The sequence below is a fragment of the Dermacentor albipictus genome, chromosome 10, assembly GCF_038994185.2.
Source record: "Dermacentor albipictus isolate Rhodes 1998 colony chromosome 10, USDA_Dalb.pri_finalv2, whole genome shotgun sequence".
In the NCBI taxonomy this organism is placed as follows: domain Eukaryota; kingdom Metazoa; phylum Arthropoda; class Arachnida; order Ixodida; family Ixodidae; genus Dermacentor; species Dermacentor albipictus.
Window position 1 is genome coordinate 66945415 of NC_091830.1, and position 24081 is coordinate 66969495.

At 46.9% G+C, this 24081-nt stretch overlaps 1 protein-coding gene across 1 annotated transcript in view; it reads right to left on the reverse strand.

Moving 5' to 3' along the window:
• The window catches only part of LOC135897950 (phospholipid-transporting ATPase ABCA3-like), a 162000-nt gene that overhangs the window by 84215 nt on the left and 53704 nt on the right, over positions 1-24081 (reverse strand). Inside the window, exons 9-11 of the mRNA XM_065426664.1 lie at positions 23307-23485; positions 20480-20608; positions 9947-10064 (exon numbers count right to left, since the gene is read on the reverse strand). Coding sequence (XP_065282736.1) covers positions 9947-10064; positions 20480-20608; positions 23307-23485 — 426 coding nt within the window. The remainder of the gene's footprint in view (positions 1-9946; positions 10065-20479; positions 20609-23306; positions 23486-24081) is intronic.

Below are 24081 nucleotides of genomic sequence, written 5' to 3' on the forward strand. Positions count from 1 at the left end.
AAATCTGCACCGATGATGACCTTTGTAACACAGTTAACGGCTCCATTTTCAGTATTACATCCTTAACAAAGTCAAATAATAGAAGTATGAGTGATTTAGATGTCAAATTTCATGAACGTTGTGGAAGAATGACTTTAATAAGTTTCTTGTCCTTCTTTTTGCCACATTGGCTTTATTTTTTGTGGTTCCTCCGTCCACGATGCTGACATTTGCCTCCTTATATCACATTCTTTCCCCTTTGAGGAAGGGTGACGTTCCTCGAAGAGAAAATTAAGGTAGCATTAAGAAAGGCAATTAGAAAGGTAGGGAGAAAAAGTAGTTTCTGAAAACCTTTAACTTACTATTATCACTTTGGCGGCAATTACTTTGATGGCTGTAAATATGCGCGGTCGAACGACCCTAAATGATTGCGCATGCAGGATGTATAGTATTATAAGCATACGACTGACCAACCATAGTGTAAGTACGACTCTCACTGAAGCGATGAAATCGCTATTCAAAGCTAAGGACTCGAACAAGAGTGCTAATTTTAGTTGCGTCTTTGAACACTAATTCAGTAAAAAAGCACTGCACACACTGGGATTACGAGACAAAAAAAAAGCACCCATGTTATCATTTTTGCCCAGTCCTCTTGACTGCTCTATGTTTTGTGTACGTTGGTTGAAGCATTCGCCCTGTGTTATAGCCATTGCTGACAAGCCGCGAAGTCGGTTCTCCCCTAGCTTGGCTAATATATTTCCTTAGATTTTCCGAGATCTGTGGAAAATGTGGTTTGTAACGGTTTGGCCTAGGATATCTCTAAAGGTAAAGTTTTGTTTCCATTATCAAAACAGGATATAGATTTCATAATTTAAATTTACTCATAAACTCTTGTTTATAATATTCAAGTAATGAAGTAGATCGACTGAGCCTGAAATGACGTCACAGCGCAGTTTCTTATTCCTATCGCTATATTCCTTATAATCCTTATATTCACAGAAGGAGACACCAGCACGTTCGTACCTTGATGTTTTCCAAATTTCTTTTGCCCATAGCTACAAAAACTATGCGAAGCATTGTGCTAACTTTGATGAAGTTGGGCTCCGGACCTCGCTTACACAAAGTGATAGTGTCAGAACAGTGTGCATCCTCACGACACCACCGCAAAAGATGTATCTTTTTTTCCTTGTGTATCGTGTTCTGATATAGCACCACACCACGAGTTATTTGCAGCGTCGCATGTAAGTTTGCGGCCAATATTTATCTTTCGTACAAGGCAGAACTGGCCTAACCGTTTCATTACTGCGACTCTGTCCAATTTTACTCTGTTTATGAGCAGTTCCCGGTAGATACCAGCATACCCGTGTATGGTAAGCTCTTTAGCGCAACGACAGCATTGCGGGGCTCGGTGTGGGGTGTATGTATTCCCTTATGCGTGCGTTCACACACGCTGTTTCGTTTGCGGTTCCAGAGCACGTTTAATTTCCACATTACAGACAAACAATTTGTTCGAACTGCACAGAAAAGGAGAGTGTGAATATAGGTACAGAGAGCAAATTCTTAGAAGCAGTACTTCGTTAAAACGAGCAAGGGCTGTCACGCCTCGTAGCTTACATGGCGAGGTGCATTCGTTGCGCAGCAGTACAACTGTGGTCACACATTCGCGGTCCCATAAACTGCAACGCACCATCACGTGAGCAGTTCAACTGTTCCAGTGTCCTAGGCCAAAATTTCTGTAGATTTAGATAAATAACACCATTTTTCCAGACTAGGATAATGTGCGCTGTTTCCCTAAACATGACCTATAATGCCTAGATCTAGGGACAGTTCCCCAGAGCTGGCATCACTGCTTCGACATCTGTTTGTGTTGCACGTTTTCGTTTTGTGGACTTCTACTTCAACTTCTACTTGTAAGCAAATAGTATAGTAGCTGTGACCATAGATCAAAATTTCTGGAAGATCAAAATCAAAGAAGGCTGCCGAAGCTTCAGCAAAGGTTTAGGCCAAGTCATATTCAAGGTTCGTATTGTAGATATCGGCGCAGCACCAATTGAGAAAAGAGTGGAGGTGGTGGTGCCAGAGATTTCTCCAAGCCACAGAATTGCCACAGTGTTCATATGCTTAAGACGTTGTGGGGCTACCGCAAAAATTAAAGATTAACTTACAGATCGGTGACATTGCGCGAACTAAGTTCGTAGAAACGACAGCTGGAGCGACAGTCGTGGCCAAATGAAATACCATAGTTCGTACCTGTCAGGTTTTCACGCATGCGTCACCTTACATTGCACACTAATCAGCAATGCGTGTACACTCGAGATTGTACTGCGCCATACACTTTCGCGCTAGGATTTTGATTCGACACGTCCGTCTCGCTGTCGAACTAACGACATTCGCTGCACTTCGGCAGAGAGAGCGAGAGTGGCACGAAGGCAATAAAACGAAAGCAGCGACAACCAGCAAAGGCTGATCCAAAGCAAATACGAAGAGCTCACGAGTTGCAGCTTTTATTAAACTTCTGACGTCCACATTGGTGACTTGGCTAACGTAGTTCTAGGATGAAAGTGCAAATTATCATGAACAAGATTTGGTACACGGTATGGCTGGCTGGAGGCAACTGTTGTTGCGACGTGACGACAATGTCAGCACAACGAAGGTGACCTGACGAATACAGAATGACAACCACGTGACGAAGGTGTCGCTACAACGTCGGGATGGCAACAATGGAGTGACACCATTGTGATAACGATGCCCAGAGATCGGGTGTGGACCTAGGATAGGTTCTTTGCTTGCTTAATCCACAAAGCCCAAACATTTCTCTGACCACACTTTTTGGACACAAGAAATAACAAATGGGACGCATTGTGCAAATTCACAGCACGGCAACCCAACATCCATCGAAGTTATTTCTTCCGAACAGCTGCGCGAAGCATTTCAACGACCTGTCAATCAACCGCCTAGTGTAAAACGTTGCCTATAATATGGTTCCAATTTTAATCTGCACGCTTCCACCTTTCGGTAAACGCCACCAGTTCAGGGAATTAAGTTACTATAACTGAAATTTCTTATGTTCTTTGGACTGCAAAAGAATCGGGGAAACTAATTTTTTTTGCATTTCTCATAACACCTCTAAAGCGACTGCAAACGACACTTAAGCCCATTCCAGTTCACCACTGTGCGACACAGACCCACAGAGAATTTTGCCCGCATGGTACCCTGACATTCCCCGAATTTTCTCAGAATATGAAGTATGTCAACCGTCGCGTATCTTAAACACAGCGCAAAAACTTGCATGTACCATTTTTTAGCAATGCTAGTAGCACCAATAGCTTCGCTGCAACATTAGAGGCATATTATTAAGTGGATGTCCTACAAAATAAATGAAAAGTGAACAGACGAGGGCTTCTCTTTATATACATATATCCACCAACTCCGCCAGTCGTGGCACTGGCTAGCACTCCAAGGATTAGTCGGAATAGTTAAGTATAAGCTAGACAGTGGATGCGAAAACGGCACCGTGGCAGCACATTTGGTTAGAGCGTTGCACGCATAGTGCAATGTACATGAGTTTGTATCCCACCTGCGAAAAGTTATTTTTTCATCCACTTTTATTTGCACTGATTTGTAATTCATTTAAATCCGTTAGAAACCGTTGTGAATATTCCTTATACTATTCTTGGCATCACTGTTTGTCATATTCTTATGAAACGACAATAAATATCATAAGAAGCCAACAAACAATGACACCAAGAAAAATATAGGGGAAATTACTCGTACTTACCGATTGAATTAAAGAAATCAGAAATAAATAGACACGAAAGACGACGAAAAAAACTTGGCGCAGGTGGGGAACGATCCCGAGGCTTCGCATTATGTGTGCGATGCTCAATCTATTGAGCTATCGTGTCGCCGTTTTCCCATCCACTTTCTTGAGTTTTGATGTTTTACTACTTAATCTAACCCTGGGAGTGTTAGCCAGTGCCAACACTCATAAGCCTTGGCGGCGAAAGTGGAACATTCTTTTTGCCTGTTGAAAGCAAACCAAGCCAACAACAAAGATAACAAAAAGAGACACCAAGGACACCGTAGGAGAAATTACATGTACTTATTGATTGAAACAATAAATCATAAATAAATGAACATGAAAGTTGATGAAAAAACAACAGACCGCAGGAGGGGCACGAGCCCAAGCCATCGCATTATGCACGCAATGCGCGTGCGTGCGGTTCAGCCAGCATGGGAATTATAGTACGCACATGTATTTGCCAAAAAAGACAAACCCCAAGTCATTCTCCTACGAGAGACAAATACCGCTACACTCTCGCTATCCAGCTGTGACATGACCGCTACGACACCGCAACAAAAATGCAGAGGTATCGTCACGTTGGTCAGCAACAAGCTAGCCCACACAACATACGACAATAATCACGACGGTAGCAACTGCGAACCCATTCTCACGGAAGTATTCCCTAGAGCCAAGAATGCCGAGAGCATATTCATCCTAAACGTTTACAGCAGCCCCAAGCACAGAGCAGAAAAATTTAGACAAATGCTCCAGCTCGCCCGAAACCATGCCGGTGACAACTTCAGGATCGTGGCCGGGGATTTCAACGCCCCTAACAGGACCTGGAAATACGTCGCCAGCAGGGCCAAAGGCAAGGACTTACTAAACGGCGCCGATGAACTTGACCTAACGCACATCACGAACGCTGCAACCCCACAAGAATGGGCAACTCGGTCAACCGCGACTCAACACAAGATTTCACTTTCGTCCGCAACGTTCCAAACTATCAGTGGAACAACCTCTTCGAGGATCTGGGCAGCGATCATCACGTTCTTGAGACAGCGATTGACACCCCATCCAGAGAACCTCGAAAGATGACGTACGTCGACTGGGACAAGTTTCGCGGGTTAAGACACGAACGCTGAACAGGCAAAGAATCAATGGAACAATGCACGTCGAAACTAAAGGCTGACATTAAGGCGGCCACGAAGGAAATAGAGACAGATCTCCCAGTACAAAGAATAGACAGCCGACTGGCTCATATGCTCGAAGCCAAACAATCGCTCACCATGAGATGCAAAGAACAAAGACACAAACGACGGCTGAGCAAAATAATTTTTCCCTTAACTGGCTGATTGCAGAATATTGCACGCAACTATATAACCATAAATGGAACGAAGTGTACGACGCCGTGGATGGCCACATAAACAGCTGGACGACGTGCCACCTGCTCAAACACCTTTTAGACAGAACCAGAACCAAAGCGCACCAGGGTCGCACGCTGAACAGGATCATGCACTAGGAACTCAAGATTACCATTGAAATAACCTTATTGACCGTCTCGCCGACAAGTACCTCCCCCTGGCCAAAAACGCTTGAGGAATATCGCGGCAAGGCCAACCCAGAGCTAGATCGGGACTTCTTAACCGAAGAGACACGCATGGCGGTTCAGAACCTAAACAGCAAGTCAGCGCCGGGGCCGGACAGCGTAACTAACAAGGCTCTTAGAAACCTAGACGACACCTCCATCCAAGCCCTCACAGAGGAAATCAACAAAATTTGGACGAACGGAGCACTACCCGAAGACTAGAAAACGGCCCTAATCGTGCTCATCCCAAAGCCTGGCAAGGCGCTCAACATCAATAAACTCAGACCGATCTCACTGATGTCATGCGTCGGCAAGGTAGCCGAGCACGCGTTACTACACAAGCTCTCGAAACATCTCGAATAAAAAGATATCAACCCTTTAACAATGATCGGCTTAAGACCCAGGCTATCCACCTACGATGCCATGAAGCTCCTGAAATATGAAATCATTGACGCAGACACGAGAGACGCGAGAGTAATCCTGGCGCTAGACCTCGGAAAGGCCTTCAAAAATTTATCAATGTCTACATACTCGACACGATCTCTAACCTCGACCTGGGCACTAGGCTCTACGCTTATACCCTCCTCAGACCCGAGAAGGAAGTTCGGTTAGAAAGTGTTTATTTCATAAGTGATATTTCCAGTTGAAACCCCCAGAACACAAATTACCAGCAATTTCAGTCATACCGATCTCGAGCTGTGTGATAATGCATGTCCCCCTACAGGGACATCTGGGTCTCTCTATATATATTGGCTGTGCATTGGGACACCACTCAGAGGAGGAAGAAACTGCAAAACTTTATTGATATTTAGAAATGAGCAGTAAAATGCAACTGTGATGTCAGGCGTGAAAATTGTAGAAGCAATTTCTCCCAACTTCAATGCAGAGGTAGGCGTTGCACTGGGCGCATCGGTGGCGTGTTTTCATCCCGCAACCTGCGTAGCGGCATCTTTGTCCGCCTGCGAGATCATCTTTGAGTGGTAGGTGAAGAGCCCCTTGTTTTCGGAATGTTTGCGAGGGAAGAGCATTTGGTCGCTTTCTGGGTTGGATGTCCATTTCGTCTTCATCCGAATGTACTTGTTCCATATTTCCACAAATCAGCGCCTCCGCAACATACATCTTGAAATCAAGGTAGTCGTAGATATTCTTCCTCGGCAGCCCCATGGCGTTTTTGTCCGCTCTGTATTGAAGCCACCCGTTGACGCAAGCAAGGTCTGACATGTGCGAAATGGTACGAAGCGTCCACCGATTCGTTCGGCTTCTCTGCGCGTACAGAGCTAGCATTCTGTCAGCTAGGTCGACTTTCCCATTTTTTCATTGTAATTTTTGATAAACAAGAATACCTACTTATATTTTAGCTTCCGGACGTGTACTTAGAACATCTTAGTACACGAAACCAATCAAGAACTGTCAGCACTGAGACCCAGCGTCCCTGTACAGGGACATTTCATTAAGTGCGAAGTGCGGGACAGAAAACAATGTATTTTCGCAAGGAACACCACCTAAAATGTTCTCTCAACCATAGCAATTCTAAAAACATAGCGTAAGGCTTCCATAAGGTGTGTTATCAATGATCAAAATGTTCTTAAGTCGCCGTCGTGAGTAAAACGTGCTCGTGCAGATTGCAGCCATGTTGTCTTCTCGACGAAGCAAACAAACTCTCCCCGCTCTTCACAGATGGCGCTACAATGCTTGTCCTCCGACAGGGACACAAGTTCTCTGTTCTATAAAAGCTCAGTCTTAAGTCAGAACCTGAGAACCAATGTCCCCGTACAGGGACGTGAGGTCTGAAGAGGATACAAAATTGTTCCTGAGCGAAAGAATGGCCACGCTCCGTTTAGGGGAAATCAAGTCCCAGAAATACAAACTGGGCAGCAAGGGCACCCCGCAAGGTTCTGTCATCTCTCCGACGCTTTTTGCCCTTGCGCTAGCCGGCCTAGGCAAGAGACTGCACCAAATTGAGAACGTCAAATACACCATATACGCAGAGGACGTAACGCTCTGGATCCCCGGAGGTAGCCTGGGATCAATTGAGAACGCTCTACAGCAAGCGATCGACGCGATCGAGGAACACCTTGCTCCCACGGGCCTGCGATGTTGCCCCGCGAAGTTGGATATCCTCGTCTACAAACCATCGAGAAGCAGTCCCAAGCCAAAGAGCCAAATCAGAGAAACACACTCCATTACTCTCAGAACAAAAGACGGAGGAACAATTCCACACGTCAGCGAAATCAGTCCTCGGTATGCTCATTAAGAGAAACTGCTCTAACGCCGTGACAGTGGAGAAGATCGTGACGAATTCGAGTAATTCCTTGAATCTTATACGACAAGTTGCAAACAAACAACACGGCCTTAAGAAAGAAAATCTCCTCAAGCTAACACACACCTTTGCGCTATGCCAATTCACGAACGAGGCGGCCATGCACAGATGGAAGGTAGCAGAGAAGGACAAACTCAATGTGCAACTGAGGAAGCTAGTCAAACTAACCCTGGAACACCCCAAGAACTCCGAGACAGAGCTCTTGCTGAAACTGGGGCACACATTATACTTGAAGAAATCACCTAAGCTCAAGAACGGGCTCGATTGTCAAGACTCTCTGGATCCAAATCGGATAAAGAAATCCTAGCCAAACTTGGTAATGACACCACAGCAATTGAGAATATTTACCATAGCATTCCGATTGACACACGCAACTCCTACACGGTTCGCCCTCTCCCGCGGACCATGAACCCCGCGCACCATCAAAACAGAAGGCTGGCACGCGGATCGCTTATCCTGCACTAAATACGTGATAAGAAGATCCTAGCCTGTTTCGTAGACGCAGCACAGTACCCGTCTAGGAAGGCCTTCGTTCCCATCCACGGTCAATAAACCAGGTGAAGTCACAAACGCTCTCACAGTCAAGACGCACATGTCCGAGATAGCAGAACAGGTCGCCATCGCACTCGCGCTCACAGACCCAACCACAACCCACGTCTACAGCGATTCGCGCTCGGCCGTCAAAGCCTTTCAGAAATGAGCCGTTGCAAGACCAGCACTACAAATAGTCAATTCATCCGCACCGCAGCAGCATCACACCATCTGCTGATTCCCGGCGCACCTCGGAGAGACCGAGGACGCCCTTCCTAATCTCAATGAGATGGCTCACAGGAGCGCGCGAGACCTAACCCTCCACGACGCCACCTATTCTGGTCGTGACCATCCCAACGAGCATCGGGACCCTCCCACCGCATAAAACGAGATCACAAAGCACTTTTATCGAGACCGCAGAATATACAGCACACATCTCAATAAGCTCATCAGGACACAAGCCATCACGTTCAGAATGCTTCAGACCAACACGTACACCACGCAGAACAGACTACATCACTTCATGCCTATATACACAACATCATATAGCGAAAATTGCCATAGCACACGAGGCGTACATCACTTGCTCTGGCCGTTGGTCGGACCCACGCAAACAAGAATCAAGACTCCGCCAGGCTAGAAGAAGCACTACGCAGCACAGATCTGGCAGAGCAGCTCTGCGCCATCCAGCGAACCCAGGATGCGGCAAGGGAGTTACAACTCCCGGTCCCAACGTCGGAGTAGCGCGCTTTATGGGGCCTCGCGCCCCGCAGCTCGCAAGACTTTTCACTAAAGTTATTCCATCCATCCATCCATGTATTTTCATACCCATCACCCTTATCGCTTCAAGTGACTCGATGACTTTGCAAACTCATAATTTATAATTTGAAGTACTGTTTTATAAATACTGAAAGAGACAATATTAAAAGTGCCCGATGGCAGAATTCCAACACAGGACCTCTATCACCGAAGACCGATATTAAAATCTTTACGCCACGGACGCGGCCACCGTCAAAAGCCATCGAATGCCCTTATGATTTTCTCGCGCGTACGTAAGCGTATTGAGACGCTTGGCGCGTTTCCATTTGGCCGCCCCGAGAGACTGAACCGTTGAAATGAGCAGTGATTGGGCGTGTTCGCGGATACTTATGCACTTAGAAAAGTATTGAGTGCTCCGAAATTTAGGACTTTCAAGGCAGGAGTCCCCCCGTATATACCCCCGTATTCAGAAATGCAACTTAAGTTGAAGCCCATGCTTGACTTGATCCGTGTGACGCCTATCGGGAACGCGCCGAAGGAAACGCATTGAGCGTCTTTGGGCACGTTAACGCCAGGCGTCATCTAAATCAAGTCAAGCATGTGCTTCGACTTAAGTTGCATCTCTGCATACGGGGGATAGCGTAATAAACGAAGTCGCAAGAATGTCTGAAGTCACAAGCACGAAGATCGTACAAATCCAAGTATTCCCATCATTCCCATGGTGGCTGAACGATAGCAGCGTCAGAACTGTCTATTAATTATGTTAGAAAATTATGTGGCATGGACGACTGAAAAGCTAGTGTGTCATGCAGAAGGTGAGCCCAGCGGTGTCTACAACAATGAAAGGCACTGGGCTTTTTCTTTGCGTTGCCTTGCTCTAACGAGCCCCTAGGGGTAGTGCAAATGGTTGCAAGTTCAATTCGACACTGAAGGCTTGTTTGTTTTCCGCGTTTTTTTTTTGCAAATAGTGCCACATCATTCTGCTTACCTGTCAAGATGCTCATCAGGGTCGTCTTTCCGGCGCCATTGTGGCCAAGGAGTACCGTGATTTTGGACTCGTATACTTTCATGTTGACACCATTTAACGCCGGCTTGTAACCGAAAACCTAGTGAAATTTCAGAAATAGCTTTTTGTTAGCGGCAGCTGTGCGAGATGAGCACTTAAAATCAGGATAAATACACGTTCGCTTCGGGTTTTAGTTCAGCGCACTTAGATTTCATGCCGGCTGAGGTGCAGTTCGGGCAAAAGCAGTCGCAGTTTCACCCGCGAGAGGAAGCATCAATAGCGATGCCAAATTAGTGCACAAGAATACGAAGTAGGAATATTTGTTTTATCGGACGTATAACAATAGAAACATTCGCTTAATAAGTGAATTAACGAGCATGGTGTCAGCGCACAAGAGCAAACATGAACACATTGCACTCGATAAGCGCAAACACTCACTGTCGAAACGCTGGTGTGAGCTAGCGCGGCAGCTGCAGCGCGAGAATTGACCTTCGTGCTGTCTATCACTTCCGCGTAATACCGGCGACAATTCAGCGCGCACTAAAGTACGAGACGTCTGCACTGCCGATCATTTTCCTGATACGACGTGTGCGACCGCGCTCTGCCATGCAATGTACGCACTTGTTGGCAGAGTCGAAGATGCCCCACCCCCCCTCACGTGCTTCCTGCTTGCTTTCCACATATTGCTTGCCTCCACACGTGGCGCGGGAGATTGAGCCATGATCATCTGTCGCCCGTGCGCCCGGTCGCCAAATGCGCAGTTGCTGCCGGAGGACCACGCTGGCCCACTTCCCCCCACTCCCATCCTCCCATGGCCTTTCGTGCGACGGAAAACAGCGCGTTTGCTGTCCGCTTTCTTAGTTCGCGCCCACCAGATGCTGCCGTGATCGTCGAATACACTCGCGGGCTTTCACTCGCACATACAGCATACGACGCGTGGCGATGGTGTCATCGCCCTAGAGCGATGACGCCGTCATGGAACATTACGGCGACGGCGGCCGCAATAATTCGCCTGCAGTGTGCATCTACTTGCAAGCGCAATAAAAAAATTTATACTGGTTCGTGTGCCGTCTTCTTTACCCTGCCCCATGCGGACGTGCTGCATAGTACTACCGACTAATCCAGATTGGGTATGATAAATTTTCATTGAAAGGAGACAGAAATTTACAAATGAATTAGACAGATGCAAATAGTGTTTATGAGTATATTAACGTAAAACGCAATTCTTGAGAATCACTGTATCAGAGTAAAATCTGGGTATTCTCTTACTGCTAATTACCTTGACAGAAACAAAGTCAATTATTTTAATTTGGCTCGATGTTGTACTACGGGAAAACTGATGAGCAAGCTATGGCATGTGAGCTATAGGTTCGATAAGTGGTGCAGTGAGGTGGATTAAGCTGAAATAAAGTGTAATAAGGTGGATTGAGGCGCACGAAGGTGAATTAAGGCGGATTAAAGTTGATTAAGGTGCAACCAACCGGATTCAGCTGCATTAAGATGGGTACCAATTTGAGCCAGGCGGATTAAGGTAGAATAACATGGCGCTTTAATTTCGGCGGATAAGTTAGATAAGTCCTAATGCTCTCACATTCAAAACACATAAGAATACTTAGGTGACTGTAAATTTTTCTTTTGTGTTAAGCTTTCGTTATGCTTTCGTTTAGGTCAGCTTCAAAATGCCGGTTCCGGTGCGGGTTTAGTTTTACTCAAGATAGCGATTCAGGTATGGTTCGAGACCTGGTCTGAAATTACGTAGTATCGGCAAAATACCAAAGATAAGGTTTTTTTTCTTTTTTTCAAGCCCTTCCCCGGACGCCTTTGGTAGCTTTGGTGAGCCAAACATGCATTTGTAGTGACGACCAGTGAAGAAGCTGATATATCAATTATCACGAATAATATTATTAATATTATTACTATTGCCGGTGGTAAAAAATGCTGTGTTCAGCTTGAAATATTCAACAATTTTATTCATATCTGACATTCCTCTTTCTGCCCTATCTTTCGTTAAGGCGACTTCTGTTTTCCTGCGCTTTTGAACCAGCTTGTGTTTAAGCTTACATTTCTTCGGCGTGCTCGAATTGATAACGAAATCAGTTAAAATAAAATTTAATAGCACCAGTGCTGTGAGACTGCAGGCAGTAAGGAAGTAAGTACAGTAAGCTTTGTTCAGCACGGCCAATCCGTGTAGTTGATAACGCTGACCATGATGATAAATATATAGTTATGAAGAATATTAAGAGTGAAATAGGTCTCACGCTATTTTCTTCGCGCACGGATGGGGCCAACATGGCCATTACTAATGGCGGCGAAAGCCATACGAAAGGCATACACGCGAAACATACAGATTCTCCGTCACATGTCAGCGACTTGCTGAGTTACGTTGCAACAGGAGTGGCGCGATACTTCGGTGTCGAAGTTTCTTATTGAACAGGTTGGCCCAGATAAAACAGGATTGAACCATTTGCATAATTAAGGAGCTTCAAGCGGGGTCCACAGCAACACTTCATCTCCAGGGTGGAAGCAATGGGCATGGCGGATGCGTCATACTGAGCTTTATGGAGTTCTTACAGGCGTCAGTGGCGAAGCGGGTAGGGTAACAGCACTGTTGCCAAATCGTAAAACGAACCGCTTACACACTTACACCGACGAGTGCACGGGGTCGCCAAAGAAAGAGACGTCGAGGAGAGAGCTTGGTTGAGGACCGTATGCGAGAAATAATTATCAACGCCCCATAGGGCATTGCAGAACTACGTTGTACACGAATGTCACGAATGACCAAACTGCATCTCGATTGGCGAGTACAGCGCTGATGTGCATATATATTGTCCTGGATGCAGTGCGATGAAAGCGCTTTGTGAGGTTATTAGCTTGCGGGAGGTAGTTGGATGTCGCCTTATGAATGGTGTTGGACCCACGAAAAACATTGTCATTAGGTGTGGACACGAAGGTCTTGCCGCGGGCGTTCGAATGAATACGCGGGCACCACGGCGTAAAAACACGGCAGCCAAAGAACCCCCCCCCCCCTTGCCCAATATGGTTGTAACTATCAATCGGTTACCACCAGCCGATATGTATAGCACTCCGTACAGGTCGATACTAAGGACTGCAAAATCACTCAGCACATGGTAGATGTTAGTTTCCCAGTCACACGTGAGGCAAGTGGTTTTGGCTGCTGGTACAGGAATTATGAAGTCACGTATTTCACTGCGTTGGTGACGAGCACAGGCCGAAAGAAGCGGCTGCCGACGCGCTGTTACGTTTCGTAAAGCCTAAGTGACCGCCCACAAGATCATCGTGGAAAGTCTCCACTACATGACCCCGAAGTCATCGGGCGACGACTGGAAGCCTGCGGTGTTTTTACGCGTAATCGCAACTGACGAGCTGGAGATATCGGTGAATGTATGTTTGAACCTACGATGGAAGCGGAGGAAGGTGCCTGGAGGGAAAGAGAAATGAGCGTCGGGGTACGTACGAAAGAGTGCGGTGAGCGCGCGGAAAAATTAAGCCACCTAGAGCAAATTTTAGGTAAAGGTGAGAGAAGCGGAGTTGCAGAACCGCGAGAAGCATCGCGGAGGAGGAAGGTAGGCAGAGGCGCACTGGGTTTACCTTTGGCAGTTGCTGCGGTTTGTGTGAGCTGTGAGGATAGGGGTCGGGCATGAAATAAATGGTAACTGGCCATGCCGTCGTCTGACTCATCCACGCTGAGGACGTTGTTGAAGGGAGGGACTTGATCTCATCAAGAACGAGGAATATGGGATTTATTTACAATATCTACATGAAAGTTGGACAACGGTACATTTCATCAGTCTAGCATGACTGAAAGAGAATGCAATTCAAGCAGCCGTAAACGGCTGCTTAAAAACATTGTGTCCTCCCTGGATCCCTAGGTGAGGGAAACTGCCGTTCAACCTTCCACCAGTGGGAGTGTCCAAAGTCATCTTAGTCGACCCGCCTTTGAGTCGACCCACCCCACTTCCACACTTTGGTTTCACTGAACACACGGAGGTGAGACGTTTCTCGTAGACAGAGGTCTTGAGCTAAGCAGGCGCCTCTTGATCCCAGAGCTGACCCTGCAGTCAATAGTGGCCGCGTATGTCCATTGACTATGACGACTCCTAGGGCCCGTGAGAAACCAGCGCAAAGCACCCTTTTCCAGGAGTTCTCTTGCTCCAAGCAAGCCGTGAAGGCGACAGCGAATTAACTAACAATACTCGGTCCGCCGAACGTGGCTAGACATGCCGGCACCGTTGGGCTGTTGAGGCGGCGCATTGTTGTCGCTACAAAGCGAGTCGTCGCAGCGCGCTAGGAAAGGTTCGGAGGTTGCTTCTCCGAAGATCACCAGCCCCCGCAGGCCGATCATAACGCTATTGATTCACCAGGTTCATCTCGTGATCGAGTGGCCGAGCGCCGAGCGAGAAGGGTGGAGCAGCAACGCAAGCGGCGGCGGGCAGAAAGCGAGTTGACCGAGCCCAAAGTCGTCGCCAAGCGACGGAGTTCAGCATAGGGCTGCGGGCTTCACGTGCGTAGGCGATTACCGAGGAACATGCTAGGTGGCTTGCGATAACGAAGGTGTACCAGGCAAGACGTCATAATTTAGAAACTCTTTGAAAGGGTGAAGCCCGTTTGGAAGCCCAGCGCAGTGTCGTGAGCGAAGCCCGGAAGCGCAACACTGACCAGAGTGTATGGATTTGAATAGCAAATTAGTAGACAACTATATGAACTAAGGATACTTGCTTTATCGGCCGCATAAACTTCCAAGCGTTCGGCCAACATCAACACATCACACTTCATGGCAGCGGACACTCGCTGCCAAAACGCTGCTGCGAGGAAGCGCGGCAGAAGCAGCAGCAAGCCACGCGACCTTCGTGCTTTCTGTCGCTTCAACTCAAATTCAGCGGCGGGACCACAGCGCCCATGCTGCTATAAGCCATCGGTGCCGTCGGCAGACCTACGCTCTGCAGATCGCTTTCAAGTTAAAGCGCTCGCGGCCGCAGAATACGCAGTTGCTGGAGGGGTACGACGCCGGCCCTCTCCCTCCCCTAAACCCCGGACCACGCGTGCGATGGAAGACGGCGCGCTTCCTCCTTGCTTTGCTCTTTTGCGCACGCGAGACTGAGGCGCAATCGCCGGCTCACCGTCCCACAATAGCGAAGGAAATTCCAGGAGAGGGGACACTCGGGCGAAAACTGGCAAAAGGAAACACGTCACGTCTACTGCTTACTCTATCGGTTAGCTAATGCGAGCATTCTAACATTGTGAAATGAGCTTACAATGCTTTATTTCTTTACTCTTTTCCACTGAAAGTAAAAAAAAACGTTTTGCTTATAAACGAACGTCTACCTTGCGACTTATCTTTCTTGCGTTGCCTAGCAACAAGCTAACGGCACGCCAGACGCACCAAATGCGGGCGTCACGCGCCAGACACGCCACCAAAGCGAGCGAGGCCGGCGGCCGATTTGAAGTTCGCCTGCTCGGTTACCTGTCTCATTTCAAATATGGCCTGTCAGGCTACAGGCGTTTCCTTGCGTTCCTTCTGTTCTTCCACAAAGCACCACTGCACCACTGGACTACGGCAAGGTGAGAAATTTTGCTAAACGGCATGTCACGCATTTTAAGCAATTCAGGCTTTTACGGCGCGGAAACAAGAGTTGCGACGCAGTTAGCGAAAATCAGCTCGGCCGTGTGACGCAGATGGTTTGGCGTGTGCTGAATCTTACTGGGCTAGTTCTGGCGCTCTCTCTAAAACCTAACGTCATTGCAATTCGTTACTTTTTGGCATACTTGGGTGGCACTAGCTCTCCACGCATGGTGTTGTGACGCACTAAGCAAAGGGCAACTCGCCCGTGTGGACAGTTAGTTTGGCGTGTTCTGAATGTTATTGAGACGAGCTTGTGACGCTTTCTGTGGCTCCGTAACCATTACCATCTTTCGGTTCTCAGGCTTGTCGAAAACTTCATAAACAACTGGTAAGCGTGGTAATACAGGAATGTAACGTGCGTCAGCAGAACGCGCAAAACATAACGCCAAGAAGCTCTAAAGCCAAGAACTCAAAAATTCTGTCTTCCTAACGACTGAAAACAGGTTTTTCACCCGCGGATTTGTCTTGAGTGCTAGCAGAAGGCATATTGTGAACGTCTAGCATGGTCTGGATCAGAGCCTGTTTTCTGGCCACCTCTGTGTATGTGGCGTGCCATCGCATCGGCTCAGGTGGTTGTTTTGGAAACGGTGAAGTGGTTGTTTTGTATTTTTGCTCTTAAAGTGCAGGAAATACAGCCCTGTAATGGGGGAGTGTTTGGAAATCTGATGTATTCTTTGTTTTATGGTATTGTTCGGGATGGAGTCGGGTATTTTCTATACCCTATATGTAAACGCGAACTGCTTTTGTCTGTGATGCCACCGAATCACCAGTTTCGCACGTTTCGTCTCTACACGCCGTATTCCTACAAGGTCTAAATAATGAAATTACCCATGCTTGTAATTTACTTTTTTAAGCTGATGGCGTCCGGTGGAGCTTGGTACGGGTGCTGCTGCTGCTTATCTGCTAGCACAACGCTGGGTGAAGGTACAAAAGGCCCAGAACAAGCATTTATATCGAACGAAAGGGATATTTCCTCATTTAGAAGGCGTCTTGAGTCTACCTTATGAAATTGAAGGTGGAACACATTCAATGGAGGCTTGTGAATATAGTTCACAATCATTTTTCTAAATAATAGAACAATTCCGCACTAAGGCCACGCACGCTTGAGCAGCATAAGCAAAAAAAAAGAAGAGGCCGCGCTGATCAGCGCAGGTGGCGCAGTGCCTACAGGCTAGCGTTCAAAACGCGTGCCCAAAACCGAAACGGAAAGTGTGGTTCAGCGTTTAACACTGACCGCTTGGTGCACTATAGTCGATTCGGTCGCTGGGCTCTATGAGAGTGTCCACTCTTGTTGAATGTCTTTTTCTATGGTCGCACGCGTTCATTCGCAAATACAGTGTACGGCGCTTGGGGACGATGTAATCTCCCTTGGACTTTACACAGAACATTGAGGTGACGACGATGGCTGAATTGTGTCTGGAGTGTCCATATAACTGCGATCCCAAATAAATAGGTATGCACCCATACGCTTCCTCCGTAACCCATGTTGAAGTGAGGCATCACTGTATTTTTTTTTTGGAATTACATACGTATCAATATTGTATCAAATTTTTGACTTCTAAGTTCAAATGCCGACAGAGCCGAGCGTGAATTAGACAAGATGACCCACGAAAGCATTGCATAATTCACTGACCGTCAGATTCACTTTACAGGGATGATACAAATGCAGAGCGGCTAGCGAAGAAACTGGAGATGACGAGTTCTCAGTCTTGAACATTCAGGATGATAAGCATGCAGTGTTTGAAGATGATGGTAATGGACAGCGATATCATCGGACCCCTGATGTTTCTTTCCGAACTTGCGCTGGACGTCGAAGCATAGTTTCAAGTGACGTCGTACTTCTGTGGACGAAGCATCCAACGACGGAGATGCCCAGATAAATCTTTTAGCGTCGGCAAACAACTCAAAGAATCAGTAACGACCGTACAGTGGCGGTCTTGCCGATATGGCCGAAACATTTGGATAGGCAAACAAGGACGAGGCACTTTTCCTCGGTGATCGTATAGTTTTTCTTTGCAGCTTTTCTCTGCAGAGGAATAGTGCCACCTTGGAGTCAGCTTGTGAGCACAAAATGTCAGCACTGCGAGCTGAAACGGGTGGCGGATCATCTGAATAAAAACTCGAATGGTGCACTTCGTAGATAGCCGAATTACATCACTTACACGATGTAAAAAACTTGTAAGCTGCAATAAACTTAAGCAGACGAGAGCGCACGCCATCAAAGATAATAGAAATTTGAGCTCTCGAATCAATCAATGCGTGACGTGGCACAAATTGTACAGACACTACTTAAGTACACTCTAAGAACAGTTTACACCCTTTGGCTTGCCCCTTCTGCCACACAAAAATAATCATCTGCCTTGGTGCGTTTCCTTTCTTTACCGCTGCGAGCCCGGAACTTTCCAGTAACGAACGGCACGCGCGTTATCAGCATAGAACAGTTTACACCCTTTGGAGTGCCTCTTCTGATAACGCGCGTGCCGTTCGTCACTGGAAAGTTCCGGGCTTGCAGCGATAAAGAAAGGAAACGCATCAAGGCAGATGACGATTATTTTTGTGTGGCAGAAGGGGCAAGCCAAAGGGTGTAAACTGTTCTTAGAGTGTACTGGTACGCCATTCGTGAGTATTAGTAGTCTGTGTGATCCATGCATCTTTCCCAATAAAAGCTGCGCTATGTAGGTTTTTCGATTGATAGTAAGGCGTGCAAATTGCTGGCGGCATGTGTGTTGTCGAGCGCAGGAGAAGCGAGGGAGAGCGGCCCCGCCTCAACCACACTAATAGCAAATTGGGTGGGGCGAACGCCGTATCCCGTAAGCAGGAGTTTATGCAAGGGTTGCTAGAGGTGCAAGTTGACTGTAAGCAGGAGGAGGGGCAGGAGGTGCTTTGTGAACGAAGCCTCGTTGCAGGTCACCAACCTGGGCATACGAGATCGGCGGTGTAGGAGGGGCAGAGCTCGCAGCAGCGGCAATGGAGGACCGCTCCTATTTAATTGTGTAGGGCAAGCCAAGAGCAGAAGAACGAGTTTAAATGAATGGAGAACCGAAAAAGGCATAGGCTGGTAGCTCTTCGGGTATCAGAGCCTGAATCAACATACGCGGGTTCGTATCCGAAGAAGCACGTGTGTCGTATGCGTCACGATTTACGCAGATGGCGTGAGGCACGTTCGGACATTTGCAAGTCACGGTGACATCGTCAGCGGCAGTGGGCTGCTTGGTAACGACTGCGTTGAACACAACGTGTGTAATGCCCTTCAGGATGTGAGGAACGTTAGCCGATTCCGTCATGGTAACGTCGAAGCCGCGACCGAAAAGGGCGAGGGTCGCTTCGATATAAGAAGTATATCGTATGTTTAGCGGGAAAGTTGCAATGCATCCATCAGTCTTTCATTTCCTTACCCGCCGCGTTGGCTTAGTGGGTATGGTGTTGCGCTCCTAAGCACGAGGTTGCGGGATCGAATCCCGGCCGCGGCAACCACTTTTCGATCGGACCAAAATGCAAAAAGCGTCGAGTACCGTGCATTGGGGACACGTTGCAGATACCAGGGTGGTCAAGATTACTCAATGACAGCCTGCCTCATAATCAAATCGTGGTTTACGCACGCAAAACCCCAGAATTGAACCAACCTTCATTGGAGACCTTTGTGCGGAAGTTGGCGTTTGAATGCATTCAAATCAGGCAATGAGCTCTCATGTTTAAGAAACCAAGTCTTGGTAACGTCAGTGACGTAGAAGGCAGCGTTGTGACGCTGTGAGAATCATTCCACTGGTTAAAGTCGCTCACTCGGCTAATGCAGTGAAGTTGACGTTCAACAACGTCAACATCGATGCCTGCGAACATGGCTGAGTCCAGCCGCCATGTGCTCGCGGTCCATGAGATATTGACCGTTGTGGAAAAGGCGGTGTTGTTGGAGGGCCCTGATGTCTCTTGTTGGGGCATGGCGTTGGAAACGCGAAGCGAGCGGTGACCTGATTGAAGCTCTGGAGAAGCTCAATATCTCAAAGGACCAAGGTATCGGAGCAAACTCTACTATTTCTGAGAGCTGTCACTCCGACGCTTTCTTCAGCATAGCTGTGCGCTGAATAGGATGGCGCTGGGTATGATGGTGAAGACACACAGACGAAGATGATAAAGGCTGGACATAATGTACATAATTGATTTTACCCCATAAATTCCCATTCTGATATTTAATATTGTTTTCACAAAAGACTTCTGCCTTTACGAAGGACAAGAATTTGCAGAGATCACGGGACCATTTGGTTCGCACATTATTATAATGGCGAATTCATTTCTTCCAGCATATCTGCATAGAAATATTAAGAGAACATCTCCACTTCACTCTTCATGTTAATCGTAACGCCCTTAAAATGGTTACAAACTCGAATAATGTCGCCGTGCAACTTAATTCATTCAGGCTTACAATTTAAGAGATGTCGTTTCCCTTGCAGGTCTACTCAGTGCGCGCTCTTTGTTTCATGCTGTACAAGTAATATGCAGCGCAAAATGCAACAAGGTGGAAATATTGACTGTGCTTTGTCGTATTTTTTAAGCATTACTTTTTTATCTGCTTTGTTGCTCGCTTAGTATTTGGTATGCTAATTGTTTGTAAATGAATTTTTAATTACCACGCCAATCAAAACAAGATTACACTCAAAAAACAAGCTTATGGTGCATGTGCCGTTAGCTGGTTCTTGCGCAATCGCCATTCACGCGTAACCGGAAATGTTCCTTTCAGGACTGTATTTGTTAAATCTCTAACACTGAGGTCCGGCATGCAGTAACCATTTCTTCTGAAAACAAAACAGGCTTTGGAGCTTGTAACCTGGATTGTCATTCAAGCGTGGTATTATACTACTGTGTCGTCTTCTGGTGCTCACCTTGGTCAGGTTACTGGTGGTGATCACAGTTTTCGTTTCTGGCGGAAGTTCCTCAAATCGAGAGGGGTCTTGGTTTGCCTTCATTTTTTCTGCGGTGGTTCCATCAGCTTCAGGCATCCAATAAGAGGGCTGCAAGCATCAGCCATTACAAAACACGCAATTCAAATATTGTCATAGAGAGAAAGTAGGGGTTTATATAAGCATACATATTACAATAATCGGAATTTGAGAGAACTAGTCTAGTACGAATTGCTCTCTTGCTTCCAATATTACATAGTGGACGGCAGTTGAAAAGCTTCCGCATAGTATTTTCTGGGTGCCTGTTGTCTAAGATGCTGCGTACCTTGTAAAGTTTTCTGACGTGTTCATTTGCTTTTATGCTGTGTTCACTATGTACTAATACCACAGTAGCCATTCTTTCAGTGCTACAATAAATAGAAAAGTAAATGTAGAGGCGCGGCCACTGTTAGAGGTAACACGGCGCGCATGGCCGCGCTCCTCGGACCACCAAGCGGACGCCGCGAGAACTATTGCGGCGCAAGCGCAATCAGCGCCAGAGGCGGAGTTAGCTGCGCGTCGTCTGCTACGGTTCCTCCCACTTCGCCACACGCGCTTGGTACAAAAGACTGTTGCCATGGTGCTCGAAAGGAAGGAGACCTTGATATAAGCTTCATTTGCAGTCGTGGTCAGGCTTCTTAATGTTCACCATATAATAAATCTGAAGCATAGATTTTTTAATGTGCCTTTATTTGTCGTGCGATTTTTTTTACTTCCTTAGCAAGCGAATTCTGAAGTCGACCCCCTGCCACAAAAGGGGCCTTGTAAAACTAAAAGGCGCAGTTGAAATTTTAGCTGTTATAGCATGCCTGCGCGCTTTGATAACTGATTTTGAATACTACCTGTTCACGCACCATTGCTAAAGGGTTTGTGTGCTCCAAAGCGCGCGCGCAATCTGGGTTTCGCGGTGAAGTGGGAGGAACCGTAGCAGACGACGCGCATCCAACTCAGCCTCTGGAACTGATTGCGCATGCGCCGGAGTACTTCGCGCGGCGGCCGTCGTGGCGCTCCGCGGAGCGCAGGCGCCCGCTCCGTGTTACCTCTAACAGTGGCTGCGCCTGTACATATACATCATTGTTTTTCTTCAACTCGTGCATTCGTACTCGAAGAACACTGCACTGGGTAGCTAGTAGGTGAGCGATAACTACAAGCGACAACTAGGCACTCAATTATTATAATGGCTGCTTTAACCAGCTGGTTAGCATAATATTTGGGAGCATTTTTATAGGAGAAAGAATGGAGCGCGCACAGTAGGACGAACACCACAGCTATAATTGAATATTCCGCGACAGGCATCAAATCGCTCCTCAGCAAAAATTTTAAAAATGACATTGCATTGAACATTTATTTAAAAGTGGGGGTCACTGCGATATTATTTTTTAACCCTAGAGCATTAACGCTACAGCTACAGTGCCATCCGAAATCGGAGTACTCAAAACACGTTTAAGTGGACACAAACGCAGAACGTTGTACCACCTAATAATAGCATTGTTTTTCCTTGCTGGTTGTCGAAACTTCAACTGCTCAAGACTGTTCTGGTCAAAGACGGAGCAGTCGTTCTGGATTTGAACAGAACGACTGAGCTGCGCAGTACCAAGTGACCGGCAAATGACTTGAGCATCAAGTTCACATGGTTGGAAATCCAGTCATTTATACAATGGCCTGTTTTTCCGACGAAGTGCCTATTGTATGATAGTGCAATTCAATATACATCAACACGTCTGTGCTCTACCTACTTTTATTGGCATGCTTTTTCATAGGTAGTGATGCATGTCTCTTCATTATTTGCGTGCCTACATATCAAAGCATGCTTCTGCCATGGCGAGAAAGAATTGTAGGGAAAGCCGACGTGGAGGCTACTTTTCTCAACACTGAACAAGGTAGGTTTGTTGCTTTGGGTTTGCGCTCATTGTTTCGATGGTTTCTGGAGTCATTCTCGATTTTAACAGAACGACTGCTCCCCACATTGCACTCTTCAAAAAACTTCACACGGTTTGGGGCGCATGTTGTCCACAAAACGATTATACCCGCCGTGGTTGCTCAGTGGCTATGGTGTTGGGCTGCTGAGCATGAGGTCACGGTATCGAATCCCGGTCATGGCGGCAGTATTTCGATGGGGGAGAAATGCGAAAAGACCCGTGTACTTAGATTTCGGCGCACGTTAAAGAACCCCAGGTGGTTGAAATTTCAGGCGTCCTCCACTACGGCCTGCCTCATAATCAGAAAGTGGTTTTGACACGTAAAACCCCATAATTTAATTTTTTACGTGATTTTCGCTAACGGTATTGGCCACACTTCCTTTCTTAAACGCTACGAGCCCGTTACTTCCAGGTCACCAACGGCATTCCCGTTATCAGTGTGACATTGCGTCATCGACAGAAAAGTAGAAGCGCAGCGGTTTGAAGGAAGGAAACACAAGCAAGGCAGAGGACGATTATTGTGGCGGGATTTGACTGTCGTAGACATGTAAATATGGCTTTGAGTTTTAAATGCCTTTATTAAAGAGGAGTGCAAAATGTGATCCAAACATGAAGCTGGCTCAGCAATAATTCTACCTTATAATATTGTTAGGCTCCTCACGAGAGTTAACGTGCATATAATTTCAGTATATGACCAGGGATAAAGCGTGGCACAGTAGCTCAAAGGAGAAGGAATGAATGCGTACAGAAGTAGCAGGACTACGAAAAAAGTGGCAGAAACGCTAAAGTTATAATACATAGCACACAAGAAGTTTGTGCCAGCATCTGTAAATATATGTTGATATCCCTACCGAAAGGCAGAATAATGGATGCTGTGGGTTTTCTGTGCTCCAGGAAAGAACATTTGAGAGATACCAAGCCAGGAATGCAAAGACAACATCGGTGATTAGCATCACTGCCCAGATGCCTAGAATTGTGACGGTGTCCTTGCCAAGCGCTGGCTTCGTGACCAGCGACCATGTTGCTCCACCTGAAAATACCAAATTTTGAAAAGAAAATTGGGCTTTAGGATGGTTTTTATGCAGCTAACTTCAATCACTGAAGCATTTTAAAATAGAGCTACGATGCAAGCTCATAAGAATAGGGAAGACTATACTGATGCCAAACAAAATATTGTTACGCGAATGACGAGGCAGTAAGACGAGCAACTATTTACAGGTTATATTTACAATCGCGGTTGCAGTGCTGACCGGTTAGATTCCCAGCGCGAGCACAGTTCGTTCTTTCTGCTCTTTTCTCGAGTCATGCGGGCCACGCGCCTCATTCAAGCCATAAATTACCACACGCATGTAGAATAATCACCCGGTGGCAGAAGCGACGTCCCGGAGCGTTTATATATCATCAATAGGAGGGTTATACTGCTTCAGTCGTGTAACGTGCACGATATCACTGGACTGGGAAGCAGATGGGGCATCAGGGACCATCTCGTATGCGGCGGCAGTCACGACACGAAGAAATCGGTATGGGCCTTTGTACCGAGACAGCAGTTTTTCTGACAGGATGCGACGGAGACCATAGACGCACCAAAGAACCAGGCGGGCCGGTCACGTGTCGGTGTCGCCGGCC